The sequence below is a fragment of the Streptopelia decaocto genome, assembly GCF_964273445.1.
Source record: "Streptopelia decaocto genome assembly, chromosome: Z".
NCBI lineage: Eukaryota > Metazoa > Chordata > Aves > Columbiformes > Columbidae > Streptopelia > Streptopelia decaocto.
In genome coordinates, this window is record NC_138657.1 from 42104853 (window position 1) to 42121529 (window position 16677).

At 41.0% G+C, this 16677-nt stretch overlaps 1 protein-coding gene across 3 annotated transcripts in view; it reads right to left on the minus strand.

Annotated features, from left to right (window-relative positions):
• Window positions 1-12469: 12469 nt before the first annotated feature.
• SLCO4C1 (solute carrier organic anion transporter family member 4C1) overlaps window positions 12470-16677 on the minus strand; it is a 33572-nt gene continuing 29364 nt past the window's right edge. For all 3 annotated transcript variants that reach the window (XM_082075108.1, XM_082075107.1, XM_082075106.1), the window contains 3 exons: window positions 16505-16569; window positions 14520-14657; window positions 12470-13299 (listed from right to left, as the gene is read on the minus strand). In XM_082075108.1, the coding sequence (XP_081931234.1) occupies window positions 13175-13299; window positions 14520-14657; window positions 16505-16569 (328 nt within the window). In that variant the 3' untranslated portion in view covers window positions 12470-13174. The remainder of the gene's footprint in view (window positions 13300-14519; window positions 14658-16504; window positions 16570-16677) is intronic.

The window sequence follows — 16677 nt, forward strand, 5'->3', positions numbered from 1 at the left end:
TTAGTAAAGAAAACCTGAGAGATTGCATACAGACTAACTCCTGCTGAATTGTAAGATACATTTTCTCTAGGAGACTAGGGAAAAAACTGCCAAATTTTACCACAGCCTTAATATATAATCTTGGACAGGTCACTTACACTATTACCATAGGCTTGAAAGGACTTTTGGAGGTCATTTAGGTCATTTAGAACCCAAGTTCAAAAACAATATGAAATAGCCCATGGCCTTGTCCAGGCAAGTTTTTAAATCCTTCAAGAGTTCACAGCCTCCCCTAACTACCTGCTTAGAGTAATTGCCTCTTCTCATTATAAACCTTTATTTATACTTTAGAATGTGCATTTCTGTTTTCCCTACATAGAACAAAAACAGAAAACTCACTTTCATCCACTTTTATTCCTGTTTCAATAGGAGGTTTTTTAAAAATAAGTGTGTAGTCACAAGTTAAATAAGGTTAAGCAATGTTAAGTGATAGATGAAGAAGTGTACATCTTGACTCAGTCATATACAGAACTAGTGCTCATCAGACTTCCCACTCTCCATGCTGGGCTGGGTATGATTCCACTGATGTCTAACTAACTCCATCATGTGCACTAGCTCCATCAAATACCATAAGAAGGTCATCCCTTCTCCTTCCTCCTCAGATCAAGTCAGAGAAGTGACCAAGTTAAAACAATTCATCTGAAATGGGAAATGTCATGATCGCAGCTTGAAGTAACTGCAAAACTGCAGCCCTGCCCTATATGTACTCCAATACAGAACTGAACCTCTTTGTACACAAAAGATGCTCCCTCCTGATTCAATGGTCTCTCAGTACTATTGCAGTATAATAAATATAATATTGTATCATGTTTTAAAAGTAGTGTGTAGATTTACTTTATATATAACAGTGACCACCACCCTTCTAAATATTCTCATTACTTCCAAGTACTAATTGGAATGAGGTAATAGGCTACATTTCTGAGATTCTGGTCATTCTCTGAACCATAAAGTGAAAGTTTGTTTGATTTTGAATAGGGACAGACCAAAAGTTAGGAGAAGCACTAAAGTTCTAGGTGTCTATGAAAAGATATTTTTATATACCACGTCCAAAACATTTTGTTTAAAGTTTTGATCAAATGATTTTGAAAAAAGTAAAGTCGTCATTTGCACATATATCCTCCTTTTCTGCCTTCTGAGATACAACTGTTTACTTCGGTGTCCAAATCAAGTCTATGGTATTAATCGTGTATACTGCTAATGTCTTACAACCAAAATAACTGAGGAAAAGAAAGATGTTTCATTTGCAAAACACAGCAAGGGGCTTGCCAATGAAATTCTGCCTTCAGACTGTTTATATTAGGGATGATGTAGGAAGCTGAATGAAAACACCTTGAATTTCAGATAAATCACTGGACATGCTTTACGGGCTGTTAGAAAATCTTGTTTTGACCTATTAACTGAGCACAGATGATCTGGAAGCTTCAACAGAAAATAAATACGAAGCACCAAGGTGTCATTTTCAGATAACTAGTTGTTTCTTCTTTTTAGTGTCTGCTTTATTGTATGTTGTTGTATGCTACTATATGTATTGTGTTTCCTCCTAACATTAAAGCTCTTTACCCAGTTATGGAATATGAAAAGATGAAAGAAATAAAAGTTTGCAGCACACAGAACATATTCAGCCTTTCCTGTTCAGCATATTCCCTTACGTATGGAAACATTCAGTATTTGCTACTCAGAGAAACTGGAGGTACCACGACTGTAGACAGATAAGTTGCTCTGTTTGTGCTGAGCCATGCAATCATGTTAGCGTGGTGCTAAGCCTGAGATACAATGTCTTTTCTTTCGTCAGAGCTTATTAACTTGAGTTTAACATCCCATTAATTAAATTCATATGTCTTTTGGTCAAGTCAGAACAGGAGCAGAAATAGTTTCCAGCTGCTTGCAACACACTATGACAATACCTTAATTAAAGCCTTTGTTAGGACAATTAGCTGAAAGGTACAATATATATATTCCAGCTCTAATTAGCACAGAAACGTAATTAGTTCAAATACAATCAGTTCAAATACAATTAATGAGACTTAAGGGCACATCCCTCAAGCATCTGGAGAAGCTTGCAAAAAGAAATTAATGTGCCTCTAGACTTTGTGCATTTCCTGAGATAGACAGCAACCACTCAGGGATCTCAAGAATCTAAAATTTGGGCTTCTGTCCTGAACACAACTTTATTCCTGGAGGTCCTACCACTGGCTTATTGTTATAGGCCTTGTGTGGATATTTGCACTCATCTCACACTGCCCCAGTGTGCTGAATGGCTTTCTGAAATGGGCAAAGATTTTTTTCCAAATTATACCAGCAATTAAATTAGTTATGGCAGTACAAAAATTGCTCTCATATGAAACCAATATCTATATTTAGTCAATTAACATGACAAGTGAGACACTTTTGAAAGATGACTAGGCAGAAAAAAACTTCCGAAAAGCATTAATTTTCTGTCTCCAGCTTGCATTTCCATCATAGCTAAGTCGTTTCTTACAAGGTTTATACGTTACCAAATCCTTTCAATTTTGTGACACCAACCTCCTGCAGCTGCATATGTGGTAAGTGCATCAAATATGAAATGATTGTCCTGCAATTTGTCCAAGCACCTTGATGCCCTTTAAATAAATGGCAAAACTTTCACTATCTTCAGACCTACTGACCCTACTTTATTATTTTATTTCCAAACAAGTTAAATATTTCCTCACTTTGCTTCTTTAAAGACAATAGCAGAGCAAAACACTGAGGGCAAAACAAGTCCCAAGTGAGCTCAGCCACTGTTAGAAGTTCCTGAATAATTTGAAGGGAGCGATCTCTATACTCAGCTTGGATTTTATTTTCCTGTCTTGTATTTCACCTCTATTCAAAAGCTCCAATTCAAGCTAAAAATTCATATATTCCAGATGAATGCTTAAAATCTAACACTGATCAGAAAACCAACTTTATATATGCCCCTGGGACTTCCATTTTGTGCATTTCCTAAGATATTCTGTAGATGGGAGAGGAGTGGGTGTTTTATAACCAGTTACCAGCACACACATTATGCAGATCACAGAATCACAGAATCACAGAATATTAGGGATTAGAAAGGACCTCAAAAGATCATCTAGTCCAATCCCCCTGCTGGAGCAGGAACACCCAGATGAGGTTACACAGGAATGTGTCCAGGCAGGTCTTGAATGTCTCCAGAGTAGGAGACTCCACAACCTCCCTGGGCAGCCTGTTCCAGTGTTCTGTCCTCCCTCACTGAGAAGAAGTTTCTTCTCAAATTAAAGTGGAACCTTTTGTGTTCCAGTTTGTACCCATTACCCCTTGTCCTATCATTGGTTGTCACCAAGAAGAGCCTGGCTCCATCATCCTGACACTCACCCTTTATATATCTGTAAACTTTAATGAGGTCACCCCTCAGTCTCCTCTTCTCCAAGCTAAAGAGACCCAGCTCCCTCAGCCTTTCCTCATAAGGGAGATGCTCCACTCCCTTCATCATCTTCGTTGCCCCGCGCTGGACTCTCTCCAGCAGTTTCCTGTCCTTCTTGCCCTGAGGGGCCCAGAACTGGACACAATATTCCAGATGTGGTCTCACCAGGGCAGAGTAGAGGGGGAGGAGAACCTCTCTTGACCTACTAACCACCCCCCTTCTAATACACCGCAGGATGCCATTGGCCTTCCTGGCCACAAGGGCACAGTGCTGGCTCATGGTCATCCTGCTGTCCACCAGGACGACCAGGTCCCTTTCCGCTACACTGCTCTCTAATAGGTCATTCCCCAACTTATAGTGGAACCTGGGGTTGTTCCTGCTCAGATGCAAGACTCTATACTTTCCCTTGTTATATTTCATTAAATTTTTCTCTACCCAACTCTCCAGCCTGTCCAGGTCACGGTGGATGGCAGCACAGCCTTCTGGCGTGTCAGCCACTCCTCCCAGCTTCGTACACTCTACTCCCTCATCCAAATCATTGATGAATATATTGAATATAGGCCCCAGTACCGACCCTTGAGGCACTCCACTAGATACAGGCCTCCAGCTAGACTCCGCCCATTGGACACGACTCTCTGGCTTCTTCCCTTCAGCCAGTTCACAGTCCACCTCATTACCCAATCATCCAGACCACACACCCTCAGTTTAGCTGTGAGGATGCTGTGAGGTTGCTGTGGTAGCCTGTGTCAAATGCCTTACTCAAGTCAAGGTAGACCACATCCACCACTCTGCCATCATTCATCCATCTTGTTTTGTCCTCATAAAACTCAATGAGGTTGGTCAAGCATGACTTCCTTTTGGTGAAGCCATGCTGACTGCCCCTAATGACCCTCTTATTCCTGATATGGGTTGAGATAGCACCAAGGTAAGTTGTTCCATCAGTTTCCCAGGAATGGAGGTGAGGCTGACTGGTCTATAGTCACCCGGGACCTCCTTCTTGCCCTTTTTGAAGACTGGAGTGATATTTGCTTTCCTCCAATCCTCAGGCACCTCTCCCGTTTCCCAAGACTTGGCAAAGATGATGGACAGCGGTCCGCAATGACCTCAGCCAGCTCCCTCAGCAGCTGCAGGTGCATCCCATCCAGACCCGTGGATTTATGGATGTCCAGATTGCCTAACTGCTCCCTAACCCAGTCCTCATCAACTAAGGCAAACTCCTCCATTGTCCTGCCTTCCTCTGGGGCCTCAATGGTATGGGGCTCCTCAGGACAGCCTCCGGCAGAGTAGACAAAGAAGGTATTCAGTAACTCTGCCTTCTCTGTCTCTTCTGTAACCAGGGCACCCACCTCATTCATCAGTGGGCCTACATTGCCTCTGGTGTTTGTTTTATCTGCCACGTATTTGAAAAAGCTCTTCCTGTTGTCCTTGACCACTGTCACCAGGTTTAATTTTAAGGAGGCCTTAGCTTTCCTAGTTGCCTCCCTACACCCTCTGACAACAGCCTTATATTCTCCCCAAGTGGCCAGCCGCTCCTTCCATGATCTGTAAACTCTTCTCTTCCACTTGAGCATACCCATCAGCTCCCTGTTTAACCATTCAGGTTTCCTGGCTCCCTTCCTTGACTTCCTACGTGTCAGGATGCTCTGATCTTATGCCTGGTAGAAACAGTCCCTGAACACTAACCAACTGTCTTGGGCCCCTTTACCTTCAAGCAGCCTTGCCCATGGGATTTCCCCTAGCAATTGCCTGAAAAGGCCAACGTTTGCCTTTCTGAAATCCAGGGTTGCAGTTCTGCTTGCTATCCTGCTCCTACCACATGAGATCCTGAACTCCACCATCTCACGGTCGCTGCAACCAAGGCAGCCCTCAACCTTTACCGCTTCAACCAGACCCTCCTTGTTACTGAGGATGAGGTCCAGCAATGCACCTCTTCTAGTCGGCTCCTCCACCCTTTGCATCAGAAAGTTATCATCAAGGCACTGGAGGAACCTCCTAGACTGTGGCTGGCCAGCGGAGCAGTCCTTCCAACAAACATCAGGGAAGTTAAAATCCCCCACAACAACCAGGGCCTGTGATTGCAAGGCTGCTCTCAGCTGTCTGTAGAAGGCCTCATCAACTTCCTCACCCTGATCTGGTGGCCTATAATAGGCACCCACAGCAGTATCACCCTTGCCACCCTGCCCTTTAACTTTCACCCACAGACTCTCAACTTGTTCCTCATCTGTGCCTGGACAATACTCAATACATTGTAGTTGCTCTCTCACATAAAGAGCAACTCCACTACCACGGCTGGCTGGCCTGTCTTTCCTGAAAAGGACATAGTCATCCATGACCACATTCCAGTTATGTGTGCTGTCCCACCATGTCTCTGTAATTGCCACCAGATCATAATCTCCTGCCCTAACACAGGTTTCTAACTCTTCCTGCTTATTCCCCATGCTCCATGAATTGGTGTACAGGCATTTCAGAGAGCGAGCTGAGCACACTGATTTCACCCCAGGGGTATGGGAGGCCTCCCAGCCTTTATGAACTCTAGAGTGATGCCCTACTGATGCAAGCCCAGCTACATCCCCATCCCCCTTTGAGTCTAGTTTAAAGCTCTCCAAATGAGCCCTGCTAATTCCTGTCCCAGCATTCTTTTGCCCCTGCGAGATAAAAATTTCCCACGTATCACTGTTTTGACTGGTGTCTTGTAAAACCAGCCATTATCAAAGAACCCAAAGCCCTGCCTGTAGCACCAGTCCTGTAGCCAATTGTTTAGGGACTGAATTTTTCTATTCCCTCCCATATCATCACCCAAAACTGGAAGGAAGAAAGAGAAAATCACTTGAGCCCCAGACTCCTTTACCATCTGTCCCAAGGCCTTGAAATCTTTTTTCATTCCCGCCAGACTGCGTGTCCTGGTTTTATTAAAAAACAAGTTTCTCTTTTACTGAATTAGCCTGTCATCTAAAGCTTTCATATTAGCTGCATTTTCCTGAAGAACCAGATACATGTTTTGGTAAACATAGCAATGGAATGCGAAGTTATTGAGAAGCATGGATGGACATCTCGCGAGAGGGGCAATGAGAAACACGTGACCAAGAAACTGACCAACTGTCTATAACATTCCATTCATGTGAATACTTCATATAAAAATGGGAGATCACGAGGATCTTGTGCCTTTTTCCTTTCTTTTCGTCCCTTTTGCTTATGGCTGACATTAGGAGAGGACCTTGCTAGTCGTCCCTGCGAACTGAGGCCCAGTGAGAGACTGAATCCAGCTCCGGTTGGCTGCAGAGTCTAATCCAGGACTTTGGATGCCAGCTCTGCAGTTGCTGAGACTTTCAAGATTGGTTTTGTATATTTTGTATTATTTTCTCTATTCTTATTAGTAGCATTAGTAAAACATTTCTAGTTTTTCCAAATCTTCTCTCTCTGTCCTTCTTTTCCTCCTGATTGCTTGTCCTTAGTGGGAAGGGGGGGAGAGGGAGGGGCAAAAGGGGCAAGTCGGGGGAGGAGAGGAGGTTAACAATACATCTGCCAGGGTTTTATTGTCACCCCTCAATCTAAACCCTGACCACTACCGGATGCAGCTTCCTCCCCATCTGTCTGGAACATCAGCAGTGGGCAGTAGTCCGTTGAGTGCACCAGGCTGGGGAGTGTCCTGGTGATGTCCCTGATCCAGGCTCCAGGTAGCCTGCACACTTCCCTACGATGAGGGTCAACTCTGCAGATTGGGCCCTCCGTCCCTCTCAGAAGGGAATTGCCTGCTACAATTACCCTTCTTTCTTTCTTATCTGAGGTGGTCTTGAGGCATGGGGTCAACTGCCTCTTTCTATGTGACCTCGTAGGTGGGGCTTGCACCACATCCTCACCTACCTCCTCTTCAGGATCCAAGGCCTCAAACCTATTACGGAGGGGCACCTGTGGAAGCAAAGCAGGTAGGGAGGGGGATTGCCCACAGCCCCGAACTGGAACTAGCTTCCAACCCTCGTCATCTTTTCTGTCCCCTACCTCTGCCCGACAGCAACAGGGCAGGGGCTGTTTCAGGTCTTCTCCCTCTGCCCGACAGGGCAAGGGGTTCATCACCTTTTGGGGAGTATCCCCCTGGAGCCCCTCTGAGTGGCACACCAGGGAGTTACTCCACCAGTCGATTTCCTTTTCACACTCCCTGATGGTCCTCAGCATCTCAATCTCCTCCTTAAGCTTTGCAAACATGTAGAGCAGATCTTGCACCTGCTCACAACTCACACAGGTGGGATGCTGGCCATCGTCATCCAGCAGCAGCAGGGTCTGGCACTCCCTGCAGCCAGAAACCTGAATAGCCATGGTTCAGGGCAGACAGTCTGTCTGAGTTGCTACACTCTTCTTCAGACAAGCTCTCTTTCTGGTCGAGACCATGGTCGGCAACAGTATGAGACAGTGGCAATAGGTGAGAGAGTCTAACTAGCTAAAGGTGACAACCTCTACACCCTAGTGCACGAGTTACCACACCCGCTGCTGCAGCACAGCGTGGGTGCTACTCACCCACGTCACAAGCCGATTGCCCCTTCCAGCATCTGGTGGGCAGTGACGCATTGCTGCCCTCCCTGAGGCTTTTTCAAGACGAGGGGCAGGGGAGTGATCGCCCACTCCATGTCAGCTGCTCTCACAAGGGCTGTCGGGTGCTTCCAGGTCTCTTGAGAATGAAAGTGCCCGATTGAGGGAAAAAAAAAAAAAAAAAAAAAAAAAAAAAGGCTTCTCTGTACCTCAAAGATTTCGCTTACTCAGTATCCGCCAAGCTGCCTCTGATCAGCTGATCTCAGGAAATGCATACACAAGAGTAGGCAGTACAAATTCATAATACTTCATAATACTTCTCTGTGTAGCAGACCTACTCTTCTGGGTACATTTGCCATGGGAGCAGCACACAAATAATGTATTCAAGCTTTTTTATGTCACTTATTACTGAGATGAAAGATTAATTAGGTTCTTCCATATTTTTGTAACGCTTCTCTAATTTAACACTGACTCTTGTTAACTGAGGATTTCTGTCTTCAGGGAAAAAGAAACACAACAATCCATACAAAAATAGAGTTGCATAAAGTGCTACACAGACACGTTAAAAAAAGAAAAAAAATAAATAGGCATATTCATGTATTTACCACAAGAAGAAAGTCACTGCCACCGCCAAAACAGAAATCAAGCAGACAAAAGCCAACCATCTCAGTTCCATTAATATAATATTTTTGCAAAGGCTGTATATTTACTGCTCAGCACTCTAAAGACCTGTGATGTTCCAAAAACATCCCAAACAAAACAAATTACAACAAAAAACAAACAAAAAACAACAACAAAACCCAAACCACACGACTGTATGTTCTGCTATTATAAGAAAAATTACAGAAGTATTTCACATTTATTCATTCCCAAACTGAAGTACTACCCAAGCCACAACACTTCTGAAGATATTCAGACCCAAAAGATGTTTTTTAATCTTTTTGTTACACTTGTTTACACCTGATCTACACTTTACACATTTTATTAATAGATCAGGAAGCAGTGCAAGGTCCACTGTCACCACCTCAGTAATGGTCAGCAACTGAACTTCGAATATGTAAAATTAGCTAGCAAGCTGCAGCACTCCTAAGGTTCCCACATTTCTGTCCATAGCATATCAGTAGACATACTTGGGTCTACTCTGTTTAGAACCAATCAATTTCAGGTTGTTTTGTTCAGACGCCTCTATTAATGTATGAAGAGACTCTGAAAGCAAGGTAAGCATACAAGGTACTTTTAAAGTAATGATATGTGTGGTAGCCACATGCAAAATAAAATTCAGATTTTCCCTTTTCTCAATATCTATGAAGCCAGGAAGAAAGTTCTCTTGCCATTGCAGTGAATTTTGGTTTTAAGCTATTTGCTCCATAGGAGTGCTCAAATACAAAGAATTAGCGTATTTCAACAGGGGCTCCAGCTTCCACTCTCTAAACAGAGCTTGAGGTTACCATCACCCCTCCTCTGCAGAACAAAGAGAAATGCAGATATGATTTTGAGATAAAAGAACACACACCAACAAAGACAGTTTAGATCAGAAGTTTAGTGTCAACTGTAACAGCTAGTTACTGTCACTCCCTTTTAAGATTCCAGGAACTGTACAGGTTTAGTAAACAGAGGTTCCAATAAAATTTTGGAGACTTCATTTGCACTAGCTATGCAGGGCAACACACTTAGGCTTAGAAGCTCACTTCTGGCTAACAGATGAATTAAAACTTTTGCTCAACTACGATGTTTAGTTGGACAACCTGATTTGCCTTATGATGTTTCTAAAAATAATCACGCTAGGTAGAAGATACAACTTTCAAAAAGTTAAAGCATCTTTATTTTGGACAATACTTGAGATTCTTAAACTCCAAATCTGTTGTAGTTAATACATCTTCAAAGATACAAGTCCACGAATATAACACTCCAAACACTCTAAATTGTAGTTCACAGGGCCTGTAAAAATCACAGAAGACTGTAAAGTGCTGTTCGAAAAGTTTTATCACTGTTACCATGAAAAAAACTAATATTAGCCAGTGAGACACATACAGCCTTCACTGCTAAATTATGCTGTTTAATGTAAGATACAAGCTGATATTAAAAAAATTAAAAACCCCACACAGAAAACAAAACCAACCAACCAAAAAAGAATCCAAAGGACACTGTGCATGAACCAATAGGCCCTCCCTTGCAAGAATCTGTATAGAATTGCAAATCATATGGTGTAGGGAACAAAGGCCACACTGAGGAGCATCTCACAGAAACACAGGACCAGTTAGCTTGGAAAGGACTGCTTGAGACCATCTAGTCCAACACCCATGCCTAAAGAAGGTCAGTTAGAATAGACTGTTCAGAACCCTGTCCAGTCAGGCTTTAAACAACTCTAAGCACGGTGACTTCACAACTTGTCAGGCAACCCATTCCAATGTTTGACCATCTTCATAGTTAAAAAAAAAATTGTGTTCAAAGAGAACTTCATGTGATTCATTTTGTGTCTGCCACCTCTTGTCCATACAGTTGGGCATTAATAAGGTCTGGCTTCCCCCTCTTCAAGGTTCAGGTACCCTCTGTGCATTCTGCTCCTCTGTCTGAAGAGTTTCCCCAGCTCTCTCACTATGAAAGATAGTCCAGTCTCTTAATCATCTTTGTAGCCCTGAACTATATCCCCTCCAGTAAGTCCGTAATACTCATTCTGGAGAGCCCAGAACTGAACACGGCACTCCAGGTCTGTCCCCATCGGTGCTGAGTAGAGGTGAAGCATCACTCAACTTACCAGCAGTACTTTGCCTAACATGGCCCAGGATGGTATTAGCCTTTTTTGCAGAAAGTGTGTATTGCTGCCTTGTGATCAGCTTGCCCACCATGAACCCAAGTGCCTTCTCTGAAGAGCTGCTTTCCAGTTGGGTGGACCCCTACATGTTACTGGTGCATGGCGTTATTTGTCCGTGGGTGCAGCTCTTTGCACTTCCCCTCGTTGAACTTCATGAGGTTCTCATTCACCCATTTCTCCATCTTGTCAAGGTCCCTATGGATGGCAGCACAACAATTTGGTCTACCAGCCACTCCTCCAGAGCACAATTTATCCCGTGATTCCGGTCATTGATGAAGAGGCTGAACTGGATTTGCCCTAGCACTGATCTGTAGGGTAAAGCACTAGTGGCTTGACTTGAACTGGACTTCATGCTTTGACCCTCTAGGCCCAGTCATTTAAGCAGCTTCTAATTCACCCTTCCTGTTCAAATGACTAACACACATTTGTTCAGTCTGTCTGTGATGTTTACCTTCGCTTAGTGAAACCTTTGACACAACATCTACTGCAGCCCACTATCTATTGTTATATCTATTAATTTAGCATTGCTATGACACAAGGTAAATGGCTAAACTTATCCAGTTCTAAATATTTGGTCTCCTAATCATTGTGCTGCTTGTCCAAAACTAGCAAGGGTAATCTTTAACAAGTCAGAGAACAGATAATACTAAAGGCTACTGCAATTTCTAAACTGTAATTCTTACACAATGGCAATACTTCCTTCCTTCTCCAATCAATTAACCACTTCAGTGCAACTAAGAGTGCTGATAACTTCCTCAGATGAGGAAGTTCCTGTTGCTCTGCCCAAGAAGTTTTGTAATCTGTGCAATCACAGATTACTCACAGAACTCACAGCCTGAGACAGAACAAGAGAAGCAAGTTTAGCAGTTTAGCTACCACACAGCACATCAGTACAATGATTAACTGATTTGCTATACCACACACAAACCATATTGCAAACTGAATTCAGAGTTTTAGGTTGTATTCCCAAACTTTATGGAAGATCAGTATTTAGTTTTCAACCAGAGCCACCCATTTTGCTATGAGCCCATTTACCAGGAAACTGGGTTACCAGGAGACATTCAGCTAAATTGAGTGAGAATAAATTCAGTTGTGTTCTGCCCCCTTCCTGCTGTGCTTCAAAATCCATTAAGTCTTGTGTTTTCAGCCAGCGTAGTCTATTTTGCTTTACTTCCTGAGTAGTTCTTTCTAAATGGTTATAGAGGATACTCTTCCTGAGTTGTACACTTAACCTCTATTTAAACAGCTGCATTTAAAAAAATCAGATGAAATATAATACATATGCATTTAACTTTGCTGTAACACTTGTTTTAAAATTTTCGTAGTCAATGAGTATAGTCCATGTAACCAGATGAGAAGGGTATACCTGGCTACTTAAGAGTGCCATGCATAGCCAGTGCAACAGAAAGTTTACATTAACAAAGTAAAGAAAGTGCAGAGGACATCTTGCTTGTTAAAAATTTCCAGTCAACATTGAATAATATTTCAGTAGCAGGCAATAAAGTTTAATATCTGGTAAGAGTGGCTAATTTGTACCCTACATTCATTTAATAGCACACAATGTATAAGTTAAAAGGAACAATTAAAGCTATGTTTTCCTACTTTAGATGCTTGCATACATATTCTTTGCTAGGATTCAGCTTCTTGGAGTTGAGAAGTCTAGAATTCAGTCAGAAATTATATAGATTACACAGAAGTAGTAAGAAAATGTTTTATTTTCAAATTTTATAGAAAAATACGAACAATGCTTAAAGAAAGCAGCTTGACAGCAACTTTCTGTATATATTCCAGATAGAAACTCAGGCACTTAACAAGTATTTTGCTGTTACAAACCCAGCTATCCTATAATAATTATTCACATTTTTTCTACAAATGCTAAAAAGTAAACTTATGCCATTAAGATAACATGTAAAAATATTTTTAAAATATGTCCATACTTGCACACTCCCAAGTGTATCTACAGTCAAAATCCCCAAAGGTACTGTCCCAGATTATGTGCACATTGAAGTTCATGTTAAACATCCACAGTTCCCCTTAATATATCAGGTTACTTGTTTTCTTCCACTGCAGTCTCACTTAAGTATTACTTTATAGGCAAGGGGAAAATGGGACTCAGAGTCAGTCCAATTCAGAGGATTTCACCCTGTTTCATTTAAGTTATAAACTAGAGATTAAAAATTAGACTGCAAATTTAAGTGTCACTTTTTTGAATATACACACAGAATACTGAAATGTATGTTTAGGAAGTTAGAGAACACTACAAGTCAAAATATTTTAAGTTGTTCAAAAATTGAATATGATCTTTTATATCCAGATAATAGTGTACAAGAACTTTGGTACAAGCAATCTAATGGTGCTTATTCTTATAGGCTTCTTTTGAAAACCCCCAATTTGCTGATTATTTATGTGTGTACAGCAGATACCATTTCCGAATCCTTTTGTGACAGGGCTACACTTGCTGGTGGAGGCTTATACAAACATGCTGCCATGACAATAAAGATGATCGTGATGATTTTGCAAGCAGTACCTGAATGCAAAGAAGAGAAGAGTCCTTGTTGCAGTCATGTTCAACAGTAGATAAGAGTTTTTCAGCCATTTATAAAGTTTAACATACTGAATAACACTGTAGGAATTTAAATGGTTGCTGTGAACTTCAACATATTTTACATGAACTGCGAAGATCAGGTAAAGGCAGTGTTCCAACTGACTTCAGACCCCCCAGCTGCCTGCCAGTTCTTGCTTGCAGCAGCTACTGCCATTACTTCAGTTCTGTATTTTTTCACCACATTCTAATCTGAAGTACGAATCTTCCTTATTTCTTGTTTCAGTACTGTTCTTCAATGCATTCTCTTTGCCACAAACTAAAACTCCTCAAGTAAAGTATTCTCTCCTCAACTACCTTTAAAGGTTGTTCCATTTACTCATCACTAGTACCTAGTGGTACAACTAGTACCTAGTTTGTGCAGCTTGGCGGGACAAGTAGCGGGGGAAAAGAGGAGGGATTGTATTTTATGACAAATATGCCTGAGAAGTAGTGAAACCTGAAGCTGTGACTCTTGCTTTTTTAATTTCAAGATTAGATGTTAGTAGTTCAGTTTATGCACTGTATCACACTTGCTAAAAGACAGGACAAGAGCAGTTACCACAGATTCAAGCTTAGCCTGCCTTCCCTTCCCCAGACTTACATACCTCACACACCTGAAGGGAACAGATCATTAAACAACTTCCAACTAGCATTCAAAAATATTTTCAAGCTCTTAATATTCATTTAGGGAAAAGAACTGAAATATGACAAGAGGAAGAAAGCTTTTCAGATTTTAAGCTGACAACAGACCAAGCCAGATAAGACTGAAATGTGTGCCAATCCCTTGAAGTTCAGTATGATAATGTTCAGTGTGCCAACGAAGAAAGACCGAAAAGGAAAACTGTTTTGTATTAATGTTACTTTAAAAAAAAAAATGTTTTTAATGTAATTTTTAAGAGCCATTTAATGTAGCCTTGCTCCTTCCATGATATTTACTATTTATGAAAAAGAAGTTGTTGTTTTGTGTTGGTTTTGGTTTGGTTTGTTTTCTTTGTGTGTGGAGGTTCATTTTTGTCATTGTTCTGTTTTTTTTTGTTTTAAAAAAATGACTACTGCTAAAAAATAAAAATGTAATGTTCTATTTTAAGATAATTCCCATATAGCAGTCAAGGTCAGTATATCTATTACCTTGTATATGTACTTAACAAGAAGTAGTCACTTACTTATGCCCATCAGCAGGTAAGCCATTCTTTTATTGTCATAAACCAAACAGGCTCCTTTAACTTTACATTCATTAATATCCCACAGAGTACAGCTGCTGTCTATAGCAACACCAAATAAAATTGGTCCAGGAATAGTACCTAAAAAACACAGTAATATGTCAGAACGTTTGAGTTACTTGGAACAGCCTTACCTGGTCTTGCTGTATACAGTGAAATGTCAAGCTGGTGGGGAAGATAAAACTGGAGAGCCACACACTAAACTTAGCATTTTAATCAAATTCATGGGGCTCATATTACATAGCAAGTGTTCATCTTCCATTGCTCCCAATTAATAGCTAGGATACATAGAGTGTCAATTCTTTACAGAGCTTTCACTTTATTAAGCAAGAAGTTTGTTGAAAGACTCGAGCTTCTTCTAACTTCCTCAGTTTTACTTGGAAAAGTATTATTAAAATTGGGGGGAAGGGGAATCAGCTAATCCAGGAAACAGGATTTTAACTGAAACAAAAGTCCCTTTCCTCAGATCACATACACTAACCTGTTCCAAATTCACAAACCCAAAATATTATGTTAATATGTTCAATTATACATTTATTTTCATCCCTCAAATGTAGTTAAGCTCCTAGGAAAAAAAATCACATAAAATTAGTAGCATTTAGAATTATTCCTGCCTAGAAGTTATTAGATTTGTATGATTTTTGTTACAACAGTCCTTTATGAAGCATAAGTGTTTTGCAACCAGGTATAGTCAATTTTATGATAAACACTCCAGGTACATCACTACACATCTACCTAAGGCCTAAACTGTTCTTGAGCTAACAAGCAGCTGTCCTCACTACAGCTAGCTCTTCTGTCTAGCATGCCTGTGGGATTACTCAAGTCTACAGCATAGATATCTTATTAGTATTAATGCTGCTAGTTGCTGCCCCTTAAGCCTTGGTCAGTATGGGCAATGCAACAAGTTATATCTTATGCTCAACAATGAAGTCAAAAGTTAAAACTGGGCTGTAGGTAACTTTGAGTAACATAGAACAAGGAAGCCCTCATACAACACTTAACATCACCTCCCAGCTAATTTCTACCTGTGCGGTTTACTCTTGTTATGCTTTATTGGTAGAACGACTTAGATTAATTGGAGTTTCAAGAGGTACAACAAAGCAGAACTCATGTTGCTAGATATCTGATCTCAAGTGGTAGGGAATGCCTACAGTGCTGAATACTGACATAAAAATCTGAACAGTAACTGAGCCTCAACCCAGTCTTGAATTACCTATGCCATTTAAAAAGTGTTGAAGACTAAAACAAGTTTAAACTATGCCTGAGAAATTCAAATGCGTGGTTCAGAGAATGCCTAGATGTAGCTTTATGTTTTGTTTAAAGTGATTCACCTGTCTTACTGAGATCTTGCAGTTGCTTAAATTTAGAATTTAAGTATATTTCCTACCTAAAATCCAGTAAATAAGAGTGTGGAAGTATCTACAACTTCTATAAAGACTATAATTAGTCAAAGGAATTAAAGGGAAGAGAGAAGAGGGAAAACTCCACCTATCTACTTTAAAATATACTGGCATGGCCAATAAGGATACAACTGCATGAGACTGGGTCACTTTCTTTTAACTTCTGGAACCTGAGATGTCAACTACATGCAGCAGTTTTCTACTACATCACTTTTTCTCATCTCAACTTTCAGGATACACTTGCTTCTGGGGGAAGTGACAGCAGGTGACATTTGCTGAAAGAATGATAGTTACCTCTATTTTGCTCATGCCAATAAGAACAAGAAAGGCAACAACATGCAAGCATGTGCAATTTAAAGAGGAATTTGAATCTCAATAGCATCTGCCTTATAACAAGTGTACTCTATAAGCCAAATACAGACTGCTTCAAGCTCCTCTGAAAGATTCTTAGTGTATTATTTTTAAGTGTATGAAAACATCAAATAAGCAGATTATTCAGAGGCAAATGCTTCAACAAGAAAGTCATACCCAGTATTCGCAGAAACACTGACTGTACTCCAAGAGCAAATGAGCGCTGTTTATCTGGCACACACCTGTAAACAAGATTTGCAGTTTAAGACTCAGTAAACAAGTGTTAACTGTTCTGTTTCTCTGCTTTGTCCCTCAGTAAATATGCGTTGTCTTAATATACTCTTTCAGCC